General features: G+C 39.5%; 1 protein-coding gene across 7 annotated transcripts in view; it reads right to left on the bottom strand.

Moving 5' to 3' along the window:
* LOC140727681 (POU domain, class 2, transcription factor 1-like) overlaps positions 1 to 24771 on the bottom strand; it is a 168792-nt gene that overhangs the window by 127917 nt on the left and 16104 nt on the right. For 2 of the 7 annotated variants that reach the window (XM_073045328.1, XM_073045329.1), the window contains exon 2: positions 23069 to 23184. The exons of the other annotated variants lie outside the window; for them this stretch is intronic. In XM_073045328.1, the coding sequence (XP_072901429.1) occupies positions 23069 to 23096 (28 nt within the window). In that variant the 5' untranslated portion in view covers positions 23097 to 23184. The remainder of the gene's footprint in view (positions 1 to 23068; positions 23185 to 24771) is intronic. 7 annotated transcript variants of the gene reach the window in all.

The raw sequence follows: 24771 nt of genomic DNA, 5'->3' as shown, positions 1-24771 counted from the left end.
ATTAATATGCAGCAGCCTCTCCGGACTCTGGATTGGGGATTGCCAAACGTTATGTGGATTTTCTGCTAGTCTGTTTTGTCATGTGCTTTTGTGCTATCATTCTGGAGGAACGTTCTCATTTTTTAACTGCATTGCATTTGTGGTTTCTGAATGACAATAAACTGAATATGAATCTGAATTAATTACTGTGAGAAATTTATTGTGCCTTGTATTCCTTATGGCACCTGCAAGATAAGCATAAAAAAGGACTATTTCCAAGGGCAGGAGGCTTTGGATGGTAAGCCTGTGCTTGTCTGCATCCAGACACAGTAGCAATTAAAACTGTTATACCAACAATTTATGACTGATAAAGTTAACAATACTCATCTGTAGAGAAACTAAAGGAGGTGAATCCACATGTATCTGTGTACGTGACTGCATGATATAAAAAGAACTGTATTTGCTTCAGGAGAGAGAGTGAGAGAGAGAGAGACCCTGGAAGCAGCCTCCGAGAGAGAGTGATTAAGAAGGGTTCTCTCAAGTAACTTGCTAATAAAGAGTTAAAGTTACTTTCACCGTAGTACGTGGTGTCTTTGCATTATAGATATCGAAAGAAGTTTATAACAATATGGGGCCCAAGACTGTTGACAATACTCCAACTGTGGCCTGACTAGCGTCTTATAAAGGCTCAGTATTATCTCCTTGCTTTTATATTCTATTCCCCTTGAAAAAAATGCCAACATTGCATTTGCCTTTTTTACCACAAACTCGACCTGTAAATTAACCTTCTGCAAATCTTGCACAAGGACTCCTAAGTCCCTCTGAACCTTAGCAGTTTGAACCTTCTCCTCACTTAGATAATAGTCTGCACTATTATTCCTTTTACCAAAATGCAGTATCATACATCTCCCAACACTGTATTCCATCTGCCACTTTTTTGCTCATTCTTCCAATTTGTCTAAGTCCTGCTGCAATTGCATTGCTTCCTGAGCACTATCTACCCCTCCAGCTATCTTTGTATAATCAGCAAACTTTACCACAAAACCATTAATTACATTATCCAAACCATTGACAAACAATGTCAAAAGTTGCAGTCCCAATACTGACCCCTGAGGAACACCACTAGTCACCGGCAACCAATCAGAAAAGGCCCCTTTAATTCCCACTCACTGCCTCTTGCCTGTCAGCCATTCCTCTATGACAGTACCTTTTCTGTAATGCCATAGGATTTTATTAAGCAGCCTCATGTATGGCACCTTATTGAATGCCTTCTGAAAATCCAAGTAAATAACATCCACTGTCTCTCCTTTGTCCAACCTGCTTGTTACTTCGTCGAGGAACTCTAATAGATTTGCCAGGCAAAATTTCCTTTGACAGAAACCATGATGATTTTGACTTACCGTAGATTCCGGACTACAGAGCGCACCTGATTTTTAGCCGCTGGCACTAATTTTAGAAATAAAATCATTTTTTTAAATGTAAAGGCCGCACCGGATTTTAGGCCGCACCGGATTTTCGGCCGCAGGTGTCCCACGTTGTGATATTTACACAGAAAGATATTACACGTGAGGATTTTTTTAACTTTTAATTAAATCCATATGGTAACAAAAACAAATACATATTGCAAATGCTTTTTTTCGAACCGTGCCCGTACGCGGCTACTTTTAAATATACGTTGCGTATACTTCTTTACTGAACAACATTCCAATATCTCCTAACGACTGGTAAAAAATATATATACTGCAGCCTACCAGGAAAAGTTATTGATACCTTTAACTTAAAAGCAGAGTTCGCTCGGATCCAAAGCCGCTCGCGTAATGCCGCTCCCCCCCTCCTTTCCGTTTCATCGCAAACGGCATTTTCCCACAAGACGCCGCGAAACCGGGTGTGTCGTCATAGCATCCCGCGATGTAGTACAGAAAACAAATATAGTTTAAACTAAGAGGGTAGGTAGCACAATGCTTCGAGTGTTTTCCATGTTGATGAGGGTGAGTACAAATGACTGATTTACAATAATTTAATTGTGAAAGTGCGCTTGATTTATCGTACAATTTCATTGGACCTCTGTGAACTACTCATCAATTTTATTGGTCTACTGTTACGAGGCAAAATGTTTACGAGGCGGCATGAAAAAAACCTTGCATTAGCCGCTCCGGATTATTGGCCGCAAAGTTCAAAGCTGTTCAAAATGTGGGAAAAAAGTAGCGGCTTAAAATCCGGAATCTACGGTATTTTATCATTAATCTTCAAGTACCCCAAAACCTCATCCTTAATAATAGATCCCAACACATTTGTAACCACTGACATTAGGCTAAACTGGCCTATAATTTCCTTTCTTTTGCCATCCTCCCTTCTTAAAGAGCGGAGTGACATTTGCAGTCTTCCAGTCCTCCAAGGCAATGTCTGAATCAAGTGATTCTTGAAAGATCATAACCAATGCATCTGCTATTTCTTCAGCAACTCCTCTCAGGACTCTGGCACATATCTATCTGGTCCAGGTGACTTAGCCACCTTTCTTCAAGCACTTTTTCCTTTGTAAAAGCAATGGCACTCACAACTGCTCCCTGACACTCATGGACCTCTGGCACATTGTGTCTTCCACAGTGAAGATAGATGCAAAGTACTCATTAAGTTCATCTTACATTTCTTTGTCCCCCATTATTATGCCAGCATCATTTTTCACTGGTCCAATATCAACTCTCACTTCTCTTTACTCTTACATAACTGAAAAAACCTTTTTGTATCCCGCTTTAGATTATAGGTTAGTTTGCCCTCATACCGCATTTTTTTCCGTCTTATAGCTTTTTTAGTTGCCTTTTGTTGGATTTTAAAAGCTTCTCAATCATCCAACTTCCCACTTACTTTTTCTACCATATACGCTCTTTCCTTGGCTTTTATGCAGTCTTTAACTTCCTTTATCAGCCACGGTTGCCTACCCCTGCCATTTGAGAACCTCTTCCTCTAGGACATAACTATCCTGCGCTTTGTGAACTATTGTCAGAAACTTCGGCCACCTCTGCTCAGCTGTCATCCCCACAAGTATCCTCCTCCAATCCACCTGGGCAAATTCCTCTCTAATGCCTCTACAATTCCCTTTATTCCATTGTGATACCAATAAATGCAACATATGCGTCTGCTCTCCGACTGTAGTATGAATTCAATCATATCATGATCACTACCTTCTAATGGTTCCTTTACATTAAGCTCCCTAGTAAAATCTGGGTTATTACACAACACCCTATCTAAAATAACCTCTCCAAGTAGGCTCAAACACAAGCTGCTCTAAAAAGCCATTTCATAGGCATTTAACAAATTTCCTCTCTTGTGATCTGACACCAACCCAATTTTCCCCAATGCCCTTGCACATTCAAGTCCCCCATTACAATTACGTCATTACCTTCGTTACATACCTTTTCCAGCTCACTTTGCAATCTCAACCCCACATCTTGGCTACTATTTGGAGGCCTATATATGATTCCTGCTTCCTTCCTAACTCCTTGCTTTCAGGACCCCCTCACTTTTACTACCCATGATGTTGGTACCAATATGTACCACAACTTCTGGCTGCTCACCCTCTTTTTTCAGGAATTTGTGGATGCGTCCAGAAACATTGCAGACCCTGGCACCTGGGAGGCAAACTATCATCTGTATTTCATTTTTGCGTCCACAGAACCACCTACCTGTCCCCCTGACTACAAAGTCCCCTTTTACTGCTGCCATCCTAATCAATTCCCTACCATTCTGATCTACAGGGCCAGACTCAGTGCCAGAGGCGCAGCCACTGTTGCTTCCCCCAGGAAGGCTGTCCCCCCAAAATGTACTCAAAACTGAGTTCTTATTGTTGAGGACAGCCACAGGGACACTCTCCACTATCTGATGCTCTCCTTTCCCTCTCCTGACAGTCACCCATTTATCAGTCTCCTGTAGCCTTGGGGTGACTACTTACCTGTAGCTCCTGTCTATCACTGCTTCACTTTCCCGAAGAAGCTCAAGGTCATCGAACTGCGGCTCTAGTTCCCTGACACAGTCTCTAAGAAACTGCATCTCTCTGCACCTGCTGCAGATGTGGCCAGCGGGGAGACTGGAAGTCTCCTGGAAATCACACATCTAACACCCAGAGCAGAACAGTGGCTCTGTAGACATACCCCCTATTCTCTCAATATTTAAATATGAAATAAGGAATGAGCTTACCGACTTACCTTGTCTGCGCCTGTTGAGCCAAAGCCTTACTAGTCTGCCTCAAACTACTCCAATGACGACCTCTCCCCATGATGAGCACTCTGCTAGGCAGAGCCCCTATTTTATAGAGACTGGGTCTTTAAAGTGGACAACAACTTGCTCTCCATATCATACAGCTCAGGCTTACGTACCCAGACAGCTAGGATGCAACATCCATGCTCAACACTAATTGACAAGAGGCCTCAGCTCAGCACAAAGAATAAGCACAAGACATTCTGCAGATGCTGAAAATCTAGAGCAAAGCACACAAAGTGCAAGAGGAACTCAGCAAGTTAGCAGCATCTAAGGAGGAAAATAAACAATGGATATTTAGGGCTGAAGCATGTCATTAGGATTGCAGCCTGAAACGTCGACTGTTAAATCCGCTCCATTGATATTGCCCTAGAGTTCCTCTAGCATCTGGTGTGTTTGTGAGACAACACAAAGGAGCCCAGGAACCAATGTAACAGTGGGCTTCACCTCAGTGTTCAGCACTACCTACATTATCACCTGATGCACGAAATAAGTCTGCTGCAGAATGTCCCACTGCAAATCACCCGAAGACAATGCACATGTCCACCCAAATAAACACTCACCTACCTTCTCAGCCTTAATCCTTATTACAATTTTACCCAGTTACCTGTCTCAGCTTTCTGCTGCTGAAACCCTGAATTAACTGTTCTAAGGCCCCAAATTAAACAGTTTGAAATACCCCTGCAGAAAATGTGTTAATGTTTCAGATCAACTACCTTTTATCCAAAATAACTTAAAGACCAAGACCAATGTGGGGGAGGTGAGACTGCTGCCAAGAGACTAAAATTGAATATTTATGATTAGCTGAAGACTAGCAGAGGCTAAATAACACTCCATTGATCTATCCTTGCTATCCAGCTAAAAGAGGATGGCAAGGATTAGTGAGGTACAAAGAGAAACTAGCAAATGAAAGCTGAAATTATCAGACAAGAGGGAAAGAAAGAGGAATTCATAAATGAGCCTAATTAGAAGATGAGTTACCAAATGCAAGACTCAGCAAATAGGATAGAGAATAAAAGCTAACTAGATACTTGGAGTAATCCATATGGACCAATTGTAATTGATTTATCATTATTACATGTACCAAGGTAGAGTGAAAAGCTCGTCTATTTACTACTCATAAAGATCAATTCATTACAGTGCATTGCAGGTAGACACAATAAGGTACAAGATCATAATGATGCAGACCGTGAGGTTAGAAGTACTAGGCAACCAGTTAATAATCTTTTAAAATGTAAGCAGGGCCTGTCAGTACTTGTCTGCAGAGCACAAGATTGTGGAGCAAGTTGGAAACAGTTCCTTGTGGACTTTACACACCAGTTTCAAAAAACGAACAGGGCCCGTCAAGACTTGTCTGCAGATCAGGATTACTTGGGTTAATAGCAACTAGGGTTAATTTGCTAGGGCCAATAAAAAGAAGCAAGGTTTGAAGAGAGAGGCCATTGGTAAAGTAACCATTGTATGAATGGACAGAGTTGAGAATGGTTAGACTTTGGCTCAATAGGATTGGGCGAAGACAGGCACAGGCTAGAACTTAAATTTGTGAAGTTAAAAGGTATGACAGGTGTAGGCAGGATGGTAGTTCAGGTGGTAGTATGCTCCTCCCATGAGATGTGGGACTACAGAGTACTCAACAGTCTCCCCAATGACTACATCTACAGGAAGTACACCTAACTTCAGCTCTTGATTGACAAAGTCAAGGAATTACAGCTGAAGCTGGATGCACTGAGGACCAACTGGGAGGCTGAATACTTAATAGAAGTCTATTAGTGAGATGGTCACACTCAGAGTGCAGGCTTCAGATAGTAGATGGGTGACCACAGTCAATGCAGAGTTCCACTATGGGCATTCCCCTAAGCATCAAGTATACCCCTTTGGAAACTGCTGAGGAGGGTTAACCTATCAGGGCACGGCAGCAGCAGCAGCAGTCAGGCCAGTGGAACTGAGCTAGCTCTGAGGCTCAGCAGTGAAGGATAAGGTCATGCACAGAAAGCATAGGGAGAGAAATGGCTGAAGAATAGGACCTTGCAGGTAGTACTCTCTGTATTACTCTCAATGTTGTGTGCTAGTCGGGGCAGGAATAGGATGATAGTACAAATGAATGAGACGCTGAGGAACTGGTGCAGGGGGCAGGGTTTCAGATCTCTGGACCATTAGAATCTCTTCTTGGGAACGTATGACCTGCACAAAAAAGGACAGGTTACACCCAAACCTGAAGGGACCATATCCATGTGACCAGATTTGCTAGAGCTGTTAGAGAGGGTTTATACTAAGGTAGCAGGGGGATGGGAACCAGAGTGATAGGGCTGAGGATGGGTCAGTTGGTATGCAAGTCGATACAGTGTTTTGTGAGACCGAAGATGGACAGGCAGATGATAGGGCAAAATTGCAGTCAGGGGGAATATATTAAGTGCAACATGGGGGCAAAATCAAAAAGGATGATGAATAGGACAGAAACTGTTATATTTCAACACACGCAGTATACACAATAAGATGGATGATCTTGTAGCGCAGTTTTAGACTGGCGAGTCGACATTGTGGGCATCACTAAGAAGTAGCTGAATGAAGATTATAGTTGCAACACACACCAAATGCGAGAGGAACTCAGCAGGCCAAACAGAATCTATGAAAAGGAGTACAGTCAACATTTTAGACCAAGACCCTTTAGGACGGCCTCGGCCAGAAACATTGTCTGTATTCTTTTATAGATACTGCCTGGCCAGCTGAGTTCCTCTGGCATTTTGCGTGTGTTGCTGGGATTTCCAGCGTCTGCAGATTTTCACTTATTTGTGAAGATTATAGTTAGGAGTTTAATATCCAAGCATACATACTGTATCAAAAGGGACAGGCAGTTAGGCAGAAGGGATGGGGAGGCTCTGCTGGTTAAAAAAAAATGAAATTCAATCCTTAGAAGAAGGCGACATAGGATCAGAAGATGTAGAATCTTTGTGGGCAGAGTTAAGAAACTGTAAGAATAAAAGACCCTGATAGGGAGTTATATACAGGTCTTCAAACTATAGCCAAAATGTGAGGTATAAATTTCAAAAGTAAATAGGAAAGCTATATAATAAGGGCTATGTTACAAGACTCAGTGATTTCAACATGCAGGTAGATTGGGGAAATCAGGTTGGTGCTGGATCCCAAGAGGGGGAATTTGTACAGCAGCTTGTGATTGAGCCCACTAGGGGAAAAGCAATTTTGGATTGGGTGTTGTGTAATGAACCAGATTTGATTAGCGAGCTTAAGGTAAAGGCAACTTGGAAGACAGTAATCATAATAAGATAGAATTCACCAACAGTTTGAGAGGGAGAAGATAAAGTCAGATGTATCAATATTACAGTTGAATAAAGGGAATTACAGAAGCATGAGAGAGGATCCAGACAAAGTTGATTAAAAGGGGACTCTAGCAGGGATAACAGCAGAATGTCTATGCTGGAGTTTGTGGGGTTAATTTGGAAGGCGCAGGATAGATACATTCCAAAGATGAAGTAGTATTCTAAAAGGAGGATGAGACTGACAGGGGAAGTCAAAGACAACATAAAAGCAAAAGAGAGGGCATATCATCTAGAAAAAATTAGTGAGAAAGTGTAAGATTGGGAAGATTTTAAAAACTAGCAGAAGGCAACTAAAAAAAAATCCATAAGAGAACAGATGAAATATGAAGGTAAGCTAGCCAAAATTACCAAAGAGATACCAAAAGATTTTTCAGATAGATAAAGAGTAAAAGAAAGGCGACAGCTGACATCAAATCACTGGAAAAGGATGCTGGGGATGTAGTAATAGAGGACAAAGAAATGCTGGACAAAGTTATTAAGTATTTTGTGTCAATCTTCACTGTGGAATACCTAGCAATAGGCCAGAAATTCAAGAGTGCCAGGAGTCAAAAGTGCATGTAGCTGCTATTACTAAGGAGAAGCTGAAGGGTCTGAAGGTAGATAAGTCATCTGGACCAGATGGACTACAATTCTGAAAGAGGGGTAGCTGCAGAGACTGTGGATGCATTATTAGTGATATTTCAAGAAAGACTACATTCTGGAATGGTTCCAGAGGACTTTGTATCAAAGACTGGATGATTGGCAGGAAACAAACAGTCAGAATAAATGGGATCTATTCTGGTTCCTGTGATAAATGGTATTCCACAGGGGTTGGTATCGGGTCCGCTTCTTTTTATGCTATACATATGTCAATGTTTTAGATGATGGAATTAATGGCTTTGTGGCCAAATTGCAGCTGCTACAAAGATAGGAGGAGGGGCGGTTAGTGTTGAGGAAGCAAGGAGACTGCAGAATGACTTGGACAGATTGGGAGAATGGACAAAGAAGTGGCAGATGGAATATAGTGTAGGGAATTGTATGGTTATGCACTTTGCTAAAAGGAAAAAAGGCATAGACTATTTTCTAAACGGGGAGAAAATTCAAAGCTCAGACGTGCAAAGGGATTTGGAAATCCTTGTGCAGGATTCCCTAAAAAAGGGGTTCCCAAACTTTTTCGTGCCATGGACCAAATACCATTAAGGAGTCTGTGGAACCCAGATTGGGAACCACTACCCTAATGGTTAACTTGCAGGTCAAGTTGGTGGTAAGAAAGCCAAATTCAATATTAGCATTCATTTTGAGAGGACTGGAATATAGAGCAAGAATGTAATGCAGAGGCTCTATGGGACATCTGGAGTATTATGAATAGACTTGGGTCCCCGTATCTAGGAAAGGATGTGCTGCTATTGGAAATGGTCCAGAGGAAGTTTATAAGAATTATTCTGGGAATGAAAGGGTTAACATACGAGAAGCATTTGTCTCCAGGACAGTACTCACCGGAGTTTAGAAGAATGCACAGGGATCTTATTGAAACCTATCGAATATCAAATAGCCTGAACAGAATGGATGTAGAGAAGATGTTTTGTATAGTGGGTGTGTCTAGTACCAGAGGGCCCAGCCTCAGATTAGAGGGAGGTCCATTTAGAGCACAGATGAGAAGGAACTTCTTTAGCCACAGGACGATGAATCTGTGGAATTCATTGCCACAAACAGGTATGAAGGCCAAGTCACTGATTCTTGGTTAGTCAGTGCATCAAAGGTTATGGGGAAAAGGCTTGAAAATGAGGCTGATAGGAATAATATATCAACCATTGTGGAATGGTGGAGCCAACTCTATGGGCTGAGTGGCTTATAACAGCAACTGCTGTCTTGAGCTTAGTGGTATATGCTTATAGGCTTTTGTATTTTCTGCCCAGTGAGAGAGAAGAGAGTAGAGGGTAAGTGGGATCTTTGATGATGCTAGCTGCTTTACTATGGCAGAGAAAAGTAAAAACAGAGTCCGTGGAGGGGAGGCTGGTTTCCATGATCTGCTGAGCTGTGTCCACAATTCTCCAGTTTTTTGCAGTCACGGAAATGCTTGAGTTGTCATATCAGGCTGCAATACATTCAGATAGAAATAATTCTATTGCATATCAATTTCTTTAGCATCTTGAGAAAGCAGCAATCTCAGCACCTTTGATATAAACAGGGGGATGTACATCTCCCCCCCACCTCCTTTACCTGAAATCAATCATGAACTCTTTTTGCTGACATTAAGGTAAAGTTTGTTGTCATGACACTATGTTACAAAGCTCTCCATCTCCTTTCCATATGGCAGATCATTGTCATCCAAGATGCAGCCCACTATAGTCATATCATCTGAAAACTTATAGAGCAGAATCTTACCACATATTGTGGGTATATACGGAAAAGGGTAAGGGGCAAAGGAAGCAACCTCGTGGAGCATCATTGTTATGAATAGTCATGAGAGTGTTACTGCCTATCCCTATTGATTGCAGTCTTATAGTTAGAAAGCTGAGGATCCATATGCAGTGGGAGCTGGTGAATTCCAGGTTTCGTTGTTTGGTGATGAGTTTGTTCGGAATGATCGTATTGTAGGTAGAGCTTTAATCGATATGCAATAGTCTAACGTAAGGGTCTTTACTGTGCAGATGCTACAGAAATTAGTGTAGGGCCAGGAAGGCTGCATAGGCATTTGAAGTTGAGGTTTGCTGTGACCAACTCCTTAAAGCACTTTGTGATGGTGGATGTCAGAGCCACTGGGCAGTAGTCAGTAGGGCACGTCACCTTGTTTTTCTTAAGATACAGCGATGATAATGGTCCTTTTAAAGCAGGTGGTAATAACCATGACCAAATAAGTGCTTTTGGCACCAAATGCAACATACAAAGTTGAAAGTTAAAAGTAAATCACTGCTTCAAGTGAAATGTACAGTTGCAACTATGGTTGATGTTGCACATAACCCATGAACAGATGTGGAAATTCATGAAAAAAAAGTATCTGCCAATGGTCCCCTCAGAAAGCTAAAGGAGTTGTACAATGTATCTATTATTCCATCATGTTGAAAATATCAAAACTTAAGGAAAATGTGTAAATTGGTAGGATGGAAGATAAGAACAGAAGAAAACCTATTCTTAAACTGGTTGGAAAGAGTGGGGTAGAGTTGGTCCCGATTGGCAAAGTTGAGAACCTTGACAACTCTGGAGGAGGGGATGCCACAACTGAGGAGAATTGAAGATATACAAGACACACTAGTGGAAGATGGCATCATCAGTACAGCTGAATTAAGAAACTAAGAAAATTATGATCTTCGTTTGTGGTAAGTGACCTACAGTGATCCCTCAATCTCTTAACTATTAACTCTGAAACAATTAGTACTTGTTATAAATTTGTATATTAATTTACATTACTGATATCTGGTGTAAATTTATGATGACCAGTATTCACAATGGACAACTATTTGAATACATACTACCCAAGTGTTTGCAGTTGTTACACAAGTTTTTAATCTTAAGTGATAAAATTGCACAAAGGGATATTAGCAGAAATGCTGCAATTTTAACCAGCATACATTAAATGATGTCTCTACTAAATACTGAAGATGTAAATTTCAAATGAATGCACAAAAATTTCCGATGAATTCAATTATTTGTTAATTTGATTTTAATAAAATTGGTCTATATTTTCGATAAAAATATTGCAAACAATATTATATCTAAGCAGATATACTGCAATCAATAATTGAAATATCTTTCAACCTCAGAAGTTAGTTGCTTCTACATATGGACCAAGGATCTACTTCCACATAACACAGAAAGAAAATTGCATATTTAGCACTTCTGGTATCCGAAGAGAAAAGTAACATATTCAGTGAAGTGCAGAGCTCTAATATACACTCAGTAGTCACTTTATTAGGTACACCTATACATCTGCTCATTAATTCAAATATCTTAATCACCCAATCACATGGCAGCAACTCAAAGCGTACAAGCAAATGGTCAAAATGTTCAGTTGTTGTTCAGACCAAACTTCAGAATGGGGAAGAAATGTGATCTAAGTGACTTTGACTGTGGAATGATTGTCGGTGCCAGACAGGGTGGTTCGAGCATCTCAGAAACTGCTGATCTCCTGGGAGTTTCACATAACAGTCTCTAGAGTTTATAGAGAATGGTGCAAAAAAAATAGAAACCATCCAGTGAACAGCAGTTCTGTGGGCAAAAATGACTTCTTAATGAAAGAGGTCAGAAGAGAATGGCCAGACTAGCTGAAGCTAATCTCAATTAACCACGCGTTATAACAGTGGTGTGCAGAACAGCATCTTTGAACACATAAAAGATTGAACCTTGAAGTGAATGGGCTACAGTAGCAGAAGATATGACCATAAGACTAGGAAAAGAATTAGGCCATTTGGCCCTTCCAGTCTACTCCACCAATCATGGCTGATTCTTTTTTCCCCTCCTCGGCCTTCTCCCTGTAACCTGCGATGCCGTGTCCAATAAAGAACATATAGAGCTCTGCCTTAAATACAACCAATGGCCTGGCCTCCACAACTGCCCATGGTAATAAATTCCAGAAATTTACCACCCTCTGGCTAAAGAAATTTCTACACATGAACAAACAGAAATATACTCAGCAATCTTGTACCTAATAAAATGGCCATTGAGTGTATACCTTAACAATTAAGTGACCACAGAACACTTAAGTACTTGGCAAACAAAAAAGGCATATTTTACCAAACAAATTGTGCTTTAAACAAAACAGGTGTAGCCCCATTTAATAATCAGCACTAAGCCCTCAAGATGCCGTAATTAAACAGACAGATGTTTTAACTAAAGTCAAAGTCAGAATAAATTTGCTACAGAACATGACCACAAAGCAAGCATCACCAATAACTGCATCCTATTAACAGGAACTAACTAAAAAATCCCCTTCTGCCCCAACAGACTTTGTGAACGTTGACCAAATAACTGAGTTCTTCAGTTTCCTGTAGCAGAAAGAGCAATGAGAAATTATGGCAGATTAACATTTGTCACAATAAAAATAACTGTGTTGACTAAATTGAACTATGAAACATCTGTGAACTTACTCATTTTTAAGTTAAACTTTTTAAAAGATTGCACATTATCTGTGATTACATATTAGTGGTCACAGATGAAAAGCATTTGACAGCAAAAACTCAGAACATTGGAAATAAAAGTTTAGCATAATATTACACTTGAGAATTTGCAAGTAGGAGAGAAAAGAATCACAACTTCAAGTTCTTCTTGAAAATAAAAAAAGGAGTCAAAAGGAACAATGGCCTTTTAACCATAAGTTATAGGAGCAGAAGTAGACCATAAGCACCATCAAATCTGCTCTGCCATTCAATCATGGGCTGATCCAATTCTAGTCATCCCCACTCCCCTGCCTTCTCCCCAAACCCTTTGATGCCCTGGCTAATCAAGAACCTATCTATCTCTGCCTTAAATGCACCCAATTACTTGGCCTCCACAGCCGCTCATGGCAACAAATTCCATAGATTTACCACCCTCTGACTAAAGTGATTTTTTCGCATTTCAACTCTAAATGGGCTTCCTTCAATCCTGAAGTTGAGCCCTCTTGTCCTGGACTCCCCTACCATGGGAAATAACTTTGGTATATCTAATCTGTTCAAACTTTTTAACATTTGGAATGCTTCTATGAAATCCCCCACACCGCCAATCTCCTGAACTCCAGGGAATACAGCCCAAGAGCTGCCAGACGTTCCTCATATGGTAACCTATGGTAACCCTGGAATCATTCTCGTGAATTTTCACCGAACCCTCTCCAATGTCAGTATATCCTTTCTAAAATAAGGAGCCCAAAACCACACACAATACTCCAAGTGTAGTCTCATGAGTGCCTTATAGAGCCTTAACATCACATCCCTGCTCTTATATTCTATACCTCTAGAAATGAATGCCAACACTGCAATTGCCTTCACCACCGACTCAGCCTGGAGGTTAACCTTTAGGGTATCCGGCACAAGGACTCCCAAGTCCCTTTGCATCTCTGCATTTTGAATTCTCTCCCCATCTAAATAATAGTCTGCCCATTTACTTCTTCCACCAAAGTGCATGCCCATACATTTTCCAACATTGTATTCCATTTGTCACTTCTTTGCCCATTTCCCTAAACTATCCAAGTCTCTCTGCAGGCTCTCTGTTTCCTCAACACTACCTGCTCCTCCACCTATCTTTGTATCATCGGCAAATTTAGCCACAAACCATTAATCCCATTGTCCAATTCATTGACATACATCATAAAGCGCAGCAGTCCCACTGCTACAGTCACCACTATGGAACTCCACTGGTAACCAGCAGCCAGCCAGAATAGGATCGCTCTATTCCCACTCTCTGTTTTCTGCCAATCAACCAATGCTCCACCCATGCTAGTAACTCCCCTGTAAGCCCATGGGCTCTTAACTTGCTAAGCAGCCTCATGTGTGGCACCTTTTGTCAAAAGCCCTGTGAAAATACAAGTACACCACATCAACTACATCTCCTTTGTCTACCCTGCTTGAAATTTCCTCAAACAATTGCAGTAGGTTAGTCAGGCAGGATTTTCCTTTCAGGAAACTATGCTGGCATTGGCCTATCTTGTCATTTGCCTCCAGGTACTCTGTAACCTCATCCCTAACAATTGATTCCAACAACTTCCCAACCACTGATGTCAGGCTAACAGGTCTATAGTTTCCTTTCTGCTGCCTCCACCCTTCTTAAATGGCGGAGTAACGTATGCAATTTTCCAGTCATCCAGTACAATGCCAGAATCTATCGATTCTTGAAAGATCATTGTTAATGCCTCCGCAATCTCTCCAGCTACTTCCTTCAAAACCCACGGTGCATTCCATCAGGTCCAGGAGATTTATCCACCCTCAGACCATTAAGCTTCCTGAGCACCTTCTCTGTCATAATTTTCACTACACATACTTCACTTCCTTGACACTCTTGAACGTCTGGTATACTGCAGGTGTCTTCCACTGTGATGCAAAATACACATTCAGTTCCTCTGCCATCTCTGCGTCTCTAATTACAATATCTCCGGGATCATTTTCTATTGGTCCTATATCTACCCTCAACTCTCTTTTACACTTTATATACTTAAAAAGCTTTTACTATCTTCTTTGATATTAATCACCAGCTTTCTTTCATAATTCATCTTTTCTTTCCTAATGACCTTCTTAGTTTCCTTCTGCAAGTTTTTATAAGTTTCTTAATCCTCAATCTGCCCATTGGCTTTGGCTTCCTTGTATGCCCTCTCTTTTGCTTTTACTTTGGCTCTGACTTCATTTGTCAGCCACGGTAGTGTCCTTCTTCTATTCAAAAATTTCTTCTTATTTGGAACATATCTATCTTGCACTTCCCTCATTTTTTGCAGAAACTCCAACTGTCCTTCCTGCTAGTGTCTCTTTCCAGTCAACCTCGGTCAGTTCCCCTCTCATGCCATTGAATAATTTCCTTTATTCCACTGAAATACTGACATATTGGAATTTTGTTTCTCCTTCTCAAATTTCAAAGTGAACTCAATCATTTTGTGATCACCTTTCCCTAAAGGTTCCTTAACCTTAAGCTCTCTTAACACTTCCAGATCATTGCACAACACCCAATCTAGCACAGCTGATTCCCTAGTGGGCTCAACAACAAGCTTTTCTTAAAAGCCATCTCTTAGACATTCTACAAATTCTCTCTCGAGGTCCAGTACTGGCCTAGTTTTCCCAATCCATTTTCATGACACTGCCCTCTGACAGGCCTTTTCTATCTCCGGCTGTAATTTGTTATCCATATCCCGGCTGCTATTTGGAGGCCTGTATACAACTGCCATTAGGGACTTTTTACTCCTGCCATTTCTTAACTCAACCCAGAGACTCTACACCATCTGATCCTATGTCATCCCTTTCTAATGATTTACTATTATTTCTTATACACAGGACCACACTGCCCCCTCTGCCTACAAACCTATCCTTCCAATACACCATATATCCTTGGACATTCAGCTCCCAATGGCTGCCATCCTTTAGCCAAGTTTCAGAGATGGCCACAATGTCATATTTGCCACTCTGTAGATGAATTTCAAGATCATTCATTTTATTTCTTACACTGCATGCATTCAAATATAACACTTTCAGTCCAGTATTTGTTGCTTTCTGTTTTAACACCTGAAAATAAATTGCAACCAATATAATGCACTGTTCAGAACAATATTTACACATACTACCAGAGATTATAAACAGAAAGCACATGGAAGAAGTGGATGTCTATGTGAAGTACATTTTGTTATTTCATGTATGCTACCTCAGCAAGTACAATTATATTTTTATATATCTGCACTATCTAATATCCCTCTCTAGTTGCCCAAAAGAAAAGAATGGTTCTTAATGTTATTCCTTTGATGAAGAATGGAAATAAGGATAATCTGAAAATTATAGTCTGTTAGCCTCACTGAAGTGGTAGGGTAGCAATTGGGGAGGATTCTGAGACTGGATTGACTTGCATTTAGAAAAGCATGGCCTGATTAGGCTCAGTCAACAGGGCTCTGAACAAGGTAGCTCATGACTTACAAGCACACACCAGTTCTCATCGATGGGTCAGTAATGGAAAGGGTGAGCAGCTTCAAGTTCCTTGGCATCAACATTTCAGATCAGCCAAGCACACTGATACAATTATGAAGAAGATGCAGCAGCAGCTATAAAGCATTAGGAATTTTGAGGAGATTTGGTATATCACCAAAAACTCTTGCAAATTTCTACAGATGCACGGTGGAGAGCATTCTGACTGGTTGCATCACCACCTGGCAAAGAGGCTCCAGTGAGCAGCATCGAAATAAACTGCAAAGGATTGTCGGCTCAGCCAGCTCCCCACCACTGAGGACACCTTCAAAAGACATTCCTTCTAGAAAGCAACATCCATCATTAAGGAACCTCATCATCCAAGGAATGCCATTAGAGGTGGTACAGGGGCCTGAAGACTCAACATTTTAGCAACAGCTTCTTTTTTGCACATCAGATTTCTGAACAGTCCATGAATACTACCTCACTCTTCCTCTTTTGTGCTATTAATTTTTTTAATAATTTATAGTAATTTTTATGTGCTGCACTGTACTGCAAGGCAACAAATTTCAAGCCATATGTCAGAGACATTAAATTTGATTCTAATTGCGATTCTGATTTAGTTACTGGTGAGCAGGTGACAAAGGTGACCAGAGAGGTTAGGAAAGTGGATGTTGTCTACATAGACTGTACTAAGGCTTTTGACAAGGCTCCTCATACTTAGATGATTTAGAAGATTAAGATGTATAGGATCCATAGTGATTTGGTAGTCTCGACTCACAACTGACTTACCCATAGAGTACAATAAGTAGTAGTAGAAGGGTGCTATTTTGTCTGAAGGCTTGTTCAGTGGTTTTCAGTGATGGAACTTCTTAGAAGGATGGGTTACTAAGTATTCAGAAAACAAAGACTGGTGGAGTTGTGGACAATGAAACTCAAAGGATATAGCCGAATATACAGTAGATCAATTACACATATGGGCATAGAAATGCTAAATGGAATTTAATCCAAGTCAATACGAGGTGTGCACCTTGTGAGGTTAATACTGTCACAAAAGTATATAATTAATAACACACCCTTAACAACACTGACATTCAGAGAACTCTTCAGGTCCATGTCCCTAGCATCTGAAAGTGGCTAAGAAGGTAGAAAGGGTGGTAAAAAATGGCACATGGTATTCTTCCCCTCTTTGGTTGAGGCATCGAATATAAGAGCTATGCAAAACCTTGGTTAGGCTACACTTGTGGTGACCAGATTTCCACACAGTACAAGTCTGGTCACCACATTACAGAAAGGTATGGTAGAGGTTAACCGAGATGCTGCCAGGATGACAGCGCATAAGCTACAATGAGAAGTTAGATTTTTAAAATAAAAGCTTGTATTCTCTGGAGCTCAGAAAATGAGGGGAAATCTGATCAAAGTTTATAAAATCATGAGAGCCATATATAGGGTAGACAGAAATCTTTTTTGCCCGGGTAGAGATGTCAGATACTGGACATTTAATGTGACTAGGGAGGGAATCAAAGGAGATGTGCAGGATAGTTTTTTTCTAGGAAACACTGAGTTCACCTGCCTGGAAGGCATAGAAGTGAAAGCAGATACATCAATAGTATTTGAGAGCCACATGAATACACAAGGAGAATAATGGGATATGGAACTCCACCATGCATGGTGCCAAGCCCAGCTGCAAAAGGAGGAGGAATGGATATGGGGCTAACAGGCCCATCTTATAAAATCTCAGCACTACAGAAGCTCCGAAGACCTTGTCCCTGGGAGAGGAAGGGTCTTCAATGCGCTAAACCTTGACAGACTGAAGGACTGGCCCAGGACAGAGGACTCTGGCGAGCTGCTGTCAGCGACCTATGTCCATGTTCGGCATTGATATCATTGGTCAAAGAGTATGTAATTGTAGTGCATTCATCAATGTTTTATCATATGTCATCTACCACCTACTCATGGTAAAGGCTGAATTTTTGGGAGGACAAGGCAAAGAAGTGGAAGCAAGTTGCTGTACCCATTTTTGTAAATAGTAACAATAAGAGTGAATGTTTAGAGTAGTGGATGCTTTGCTCTGGATGGAGTTGGATTTGCACTCAGGCAAATTATGAGTTTTTAAATCTCAATTCTGGTGCCTTAATGATGGAAAAGCTTTGGAGGATCAAGAAGTAGTAAATTACTGCTTGTTACCAAGCTCTTCACCTGCTTTTGCTTTCTGAGTTTTTACATTATTATGTACTTGAGTTTCTAGTCAATAGTAACCCCCGGATATTAAATCTACATAAAGGCTGGATATAACAAATTAGCAGAAAACATGTGGAGGATAAACTTATGGAGTATGTGAAAGATTTTATTTAAAGATATTGATTAAAAAAAGACAGGCTATTTTAAATCTAGTATAATGAAAAAAATGGTTACTGTTCCCCATAATGTCCTTAATACAGATCATTAATCACGATGTTAACTCTATATATAAAGATTGAAAGTAATTAATTTTGATCTGAAACCAGTTATAGAGCAAAAATGCAAATGCATGAGACATCAGTCGACAATGGTATATTAAGCAACTGAATTTAACTGACAGTTAAGCAATAATGGCTAACTGCTAAAGAATTTATACAAAATTTGTAAGTTATATATATCCCTTTTAAATCACAAAGAAAAAACAAATAGTTCAGCTGTGGCTGTCTGGTTCAATCAAAGGAAAAAGGTGCAAAATGCCACCAAAATCAGGAGGCCAAAGAAGAACCAAGCATTGATAAGGAAAGTGAATATAGAATATAACAGTAGGCAGCTGAAAAAAACAGAAGAGCTTCTATAGGTAGATGATAAAAGGAAAAGTCTACTGAAGTTAACATGAGTCCCTTATGGACAAAGATGACAGAAATTACATGGGGGTAAATAGAGAAAGAGCAGAGAAGTTAAACAAATATTTTATAACTAATCACAGAGCAAGGCAGAGAACCCCTCGGGAAATGGAAAATAAAAGAGCAAATATGGACCATAAAGGAAATATCATCAGTGGATAATGATGGTGTTGTGGGGGGGGGGGGGGGGGGGGGAGGCAAGGAATGGTACTGGAGAAACTAATGAATCTATGGACCAATAAATCCCCAGACTTAGAATTAGAGGTCCATAGATTCATTAGTTTCTCCAGTACCATTCCTTGCCCTCCCCTCCCCACCACCCAGCTAGCAACTTGACCTTGTAAAACAAGAATAGCTTGCTAAAGAAACACCATCATGACGGTGCCCCAATAACTCCACTGCCGAGTTTAAGGGCCATTCTTCATCTTCTTCTTCCAGTTAATTAGGCCATCGATTAATCAGGGGAGTCACTTATTGGGGACAACTCTTAGGGAACAAAAACGAATCATGAAAATAGTCAGGATTCCCTTCATTTATTTGGGATACTATGTCGCTTAATTGGGACAGGAAACTGCTGCCGATGTGCACTTGTGTGGCTGTTAGACACTACACCGTGCTTAGAGCACATAGTTTTTAAATAGCGTTGGTTGTGAATGCTTGTGTTACGTTATCCATTTGGGCTGACTGACACCGATTCAAAAAGCAGTAATTTTTAATCATTTTGTTTTTTTATTTGGACTTGAAAATTTTTCAGACCCTTTACAAGATGCCACGAATAGATCTGACACTGACAAAAAAAAATTACCCTAGGGTGTCTGCGCTGATTTTGTTTATTTACAATACATCAAAAGAACACAACAGCGTCCATTAGATGAATTCCTCTGTTGATACTTGTTAGGAACTAATACATAGTTTTATACTACTGTAATGGTATTGGTAGTGTTCCAGTTTGTTCTGTATTTCATTTAAATACACTCTGTTACTCAGTTAATGTAACTTTAAATGCTTCCATGAAATTTTTAGGCAAACTGGGATTCAATTAACTGGAATCCCAGAATAGAACTTCCTGCAAATGTTCTCTTATTATGCACTAATTCACTAATGACGCTAATTGAAGGCAGTCCAATTTCTTCACTTTTATTCTGCTAAATTTATTGTGTCATCTCCATTTTAATTCTTGCAATGGAATTCCCTACTTATATTCCAAGTACAAATGCAAAGTAATCATTCAAAGTGTCCTCCTTTTCCTTAGGAACATGCTTAAATTATTTTAATACCTCAATCATTCCTTTTCTTTAAATGGAATTATCAAAATAGTTTTTTCTCAACATAATCAAAGCATTAACAATACAAAAATGTAAAATCAGGCTACATTTCATATTTGAGATTGTCACAGAGTAGTGACCACCTCTATCACAGTTTGGTTTCCCACCACCTCCTCCCCTCTAAGTCCAGGTTGCAGTGAGTGGTCCACTCAGCAGAGATCATTGGCCGTCTGCTACAGACATTAAAAAGACTGTTCGCCAAAAAAAATACTGATGACTCTACCTACCCTAGCAGTTACCTGTTTACCAAACTGCCATCAGGGAGACACTACAAGTCCATCACCATCAGGACTACACATTATCTCTGAAGCTTCTTTCCTGTAGCTATCCTGCTTCTCAAAAATATTCACTCAGGTGTAATATCCAAATGTCTCTGCACAACATCCATGAAATGATCTTCTCTGCTTTCTTTATTCTGCTGATAATTATTGAGTCCCTTCTAATGTTCACATTTAAGTTTATTGACATTGGCCATGTGACCATTCTGCTAGTTGTTAATTGCTCGTGGCTGTTTGCACTATTGTCTTGTAAACTGTTGGTTACTATTGTGTTGTCTATTATGGTATTGTCCTGTGTTTTATGCTTGGCACCAAATCACAATCAATTATGTTTCACATACTGGCAACAAAGTGATTGTGATTCTGATTGATTGAGGTACTTTAATCAATCAATTCAAACAGAAGTCCTTTGCCAAAATATAACAATATGCAACAATATCCACAATACAATTATACATATATATTTTTTTTTAAAGCAGGCAATCCCATCTTGTTGAATACTAAGCCATTCCTGCCAAAAAAAACATTTAGTTTACATAAGCTCAAGATGACTGATACAACAATATTAATGAAAAAGACAGCTGTTTTATAATTCTGATGATTATCTTAGTTACAATGTGGGTAAATTATAAAAAGATAAGCATCTATTTATTATTAAATGCATTAATTCAAAAACCATCATCATGGACAATTTATTCTATTAAACCCACTCCAAAGATTTGAAATCCAACCTATTATATTATTCTCGAACAACATTTAAACTCACCACCTGCAACTTAAAAATTAATCTTTTCCTCAAAAATAAACAGATTTTAACTGGTTAGCTCTGTAAATAAGATGCAGTACTCCTGGTGTCTTTAAGTACTGGGTTTCTTACTTAAAATTCATTTTGCAAAAATAATTCCAAAATCAGAAAAATAATTTAAAAAGAGCTCAAATATTATGATGTTAAGGCAACTAGGAAAACAAAAGATGAAGTCCACAAATGTATTGGTGTGCCAGTACAAGATAGTTGAATGCTACAGTGGGCAATAGCAATAAAGGTTTACCACAGAAGGTCAAACATAACAATATATAAGCAATTTACACATCTATTTAAAATATATACAATGTAACATTATCAATTCAGCAAAAACATATTTTAAACACATGCCAAATACTTTCAACAAACTGTTAGTCATTAACTAGAACTGTGCTTGATTTCACAAAAAAGTAAACATTTGCAAGACTGTAAAGATCACATAATAAACATAATTTCCATTGTAAGTATGCAAATTTTCTGCAGTTACCATTTTCCAAGGCACTAATTGGGCATAATCTGCTAAAGAAGACATGTTCCATCAAGCACAAAAATGTATCATGTGATCTTGATTTTGTTGCCCCCCCCCCCCGTTGTTCAAAACACAACGGCGTAATGATATCAAAACTGGAAAAAAATTAATAAACCTGCATTCTGAACTAACAATGCCTTTTCCAAGACAATGGATTAAATTTTGATCACCCAATATATCAGCTGTAAAAGATAAACATTGGGAATTCCCAGCAAAACCAATGTCAAGGTTGTATTTTGTTATTAGCAGGTGGGGGTGGTAGATTGCAAGTACCATTCAGCAATTAGCTCAAAATTTTGCATCTCTAATTTTGCCACACAATTTCCAATTCATCTCTACTTTATTAATAGAGGTTTCATATCAAACAGGATGTATCTGGAGATACGTTTGAGCACAAGAACAATGTTTATCACCACAAACCTTTTGTAAACCCTTAAATGCCATCATCAGGAACTCATTCATTTAACATTCGAGTTTTAATTTAATATTAAGCATTATGTAACACAATTTGGCAAAGACAAATAATAGCAGAGTGCATGAAGTTCCACACTGAGTATCTCCTGTAGTTTTTCTTTGTTACTATGCAGGTGATTTTATGCTGCCTCAATCAAAAAGTTCAAGTACTACCAAAAGTTTTCCCTCTCTGCTCTATCAGGATTTTATACAAGACAAGGCCGGGGCAAATTCAGCTTTCACTCCTAAAATATTATAAAGCAGACACTTTCCAACTGAATCAATGTCACACAACATTCCCCCACTCCCGTAAAATAAACAGCAAACTAGCTTCTGAAGCCTTTGCAACTCCTTTCAGCCTTTTAGCATGTTTCTTATTTGCTGATTAATTTGAATTTAAAGAACAGAGATAAGAAAAAAATAGATTTTGGTTTCTGCTGTCCAAACATTTTCCAGTACAAACTGCTTTGAAAATATAACTGCGTATAACCCATGGTTCATTGGTATATAACGTAGACAACATAAAAATGTTCATAGAAAGCAATTTCATTGCCTTTAATGTTACTATTGTTCATTAATTCAGGTTTTGATAAGCTACTGAGCCAGCTTATACATTAAAAATAAATCAATTACAGACTATATTTGAAAGTTACAATATTAAAATTTTACTTATTACATGTTCCAGTATTTCCCTTTGCATTGCAATTACCTGGTTTCAGAATCCGAATCAAATTCATCAAGTGGTAACTGAATGTGGGTTACGTTGCTTCACTGATTAAAACGTTACTGGATGTAGGTGTTTTAATATCTTCATTATGGAAGTGTCTGTGAACATACAGCCATTAAATAATTGAGACAAACCTTTTCAACTGAAATACGTACGATCATATAATCATAGAAATTTACAAAACTAAACGAGGTTACATAGCCATTCATTTTAATGCTGTCAGTTATATTTATACTAATCTTACATTTTGACTCATAGCCCTGAATGCTTTAGCACATCAACTGTTTATCCATGAAGAGAATGTAATAAAGGTTACTGCCACAACCAACCTTTCACAAAATGAGCTCCAAACCTCAAATACTCTTTGGATGACTATTCCCCCTTCAAATTCCCCTGTAATCTTTCTAACTTTAACCTCTCCCTTAAATTTACGCACCATAGTTAAGGACTTCTTGAAGAGAGGCCTATATTTAGATCTCCTAAAAATATTACACATCTTGATAGTATTTCCACTCAGCCTCAATTCCACTAGAAACCGCCACACCTTGTTCGTCCATGTAAGTGGAATTTTCTCCTGTGTAGATTCTCAACTGTAGCATTCTTATAATGAATCAGCACCATGTATGAAAATCCATCCTTGACAAAACTAGCAAATTTTATACCACTCTAATTCATCTTGCATGTTTTGGCCAAAGCAAAAATCCTATAAAACTCTTATCCACGTTAGGTCTTCGAGGATCAGTACATATACTCTGTGAAGTTACATTGATTTTTTTCCATATTTCAGCATCTTCTCATATAGTAGCATTTATTCAGCTTGTTTTCCATCCCTAGATATATTACCTCACATTTTTTATACTCCTTGCCAGTTCTACTCCCCAGTTTTCTTCTTCATTATCAGTTACATGCTAACTTTTGTACCATATGCAAGCCTTTAATAATGTCTGAACCCTATTGCATAAATATTTCCAAAAACTAAAAACTAATATTGAACAATGCATTATATTTCATGCCACCGAATTACTCTGAACTCCTATGTCTTAACCCCTTGCATCCCATTGATTTTTCACTTTTCCGTTGTTCTCTAAATGAGAATTAGGGGTAGGAGCCACAGGTCAGTGTCCAGGTTGGAGTGCTCCACGGTTGAAGACCAGTAGTCCCCAAGCATCAAGTTCAGGTTGGCAGGATTAACATACAAAGACCAGTGATCCCCAGGGTCAAGGACCAAGGTCGGTGGGCCCCGGACGAGGGCTGTTGAAACCCCTGTCAGCAAGTCCTGAGGGCAGAGGTTTATATGATCATCAAGTCCTAGGACTGATATCCAGAGGTCAGTGAATTCCAAACCTTGAAGCCCAGAAGTCGAAGACCAAAGCCAGCAAGTCTGAAGGTCCAGCCCAAAGGTTGAAGACTCAGGTCGGTTTGCTAGAGGTTGGAAGCCCAATGTCTGTAGTGTAGGCCAGGGACTGGAGGTACAGAGGCAGTCTTTCCTGGGGTTGGAGGCCTGTCTATGTGGATGGGTAGGTGAGAAGGAAGGGGACATATTTTGCTATTGGTGTTGCTGCTTCTGCTTGGGTAGTTCTGCTGGACAATGTGGACATGTTGTCAATGCCAGAATGTGACAACACTTGTGGACAAATAACACATTTCACAGTATGGTGAATGTACACTGGATTAATAAATCTGAA

This window comes from Hemitrygon akajei, chromosome 5 (assembly GCF_048418815.1).
Source record: "Hemitrygon akajei chromosome 5, sHemAka1.3, whole genome shotgun sequence".
Taxonomy (NCBI): Eukaryota; Metazoa; Chordata; class Chondrichthyes; order Myliobatiformes; family Dasyatidae; genus Hemitrygon; species Hemitrygon akajei.
Note: the sequence above shows the minus strand (reverse complement) of the source record. Positions and strands in the feature narration are given on the sequence as shown.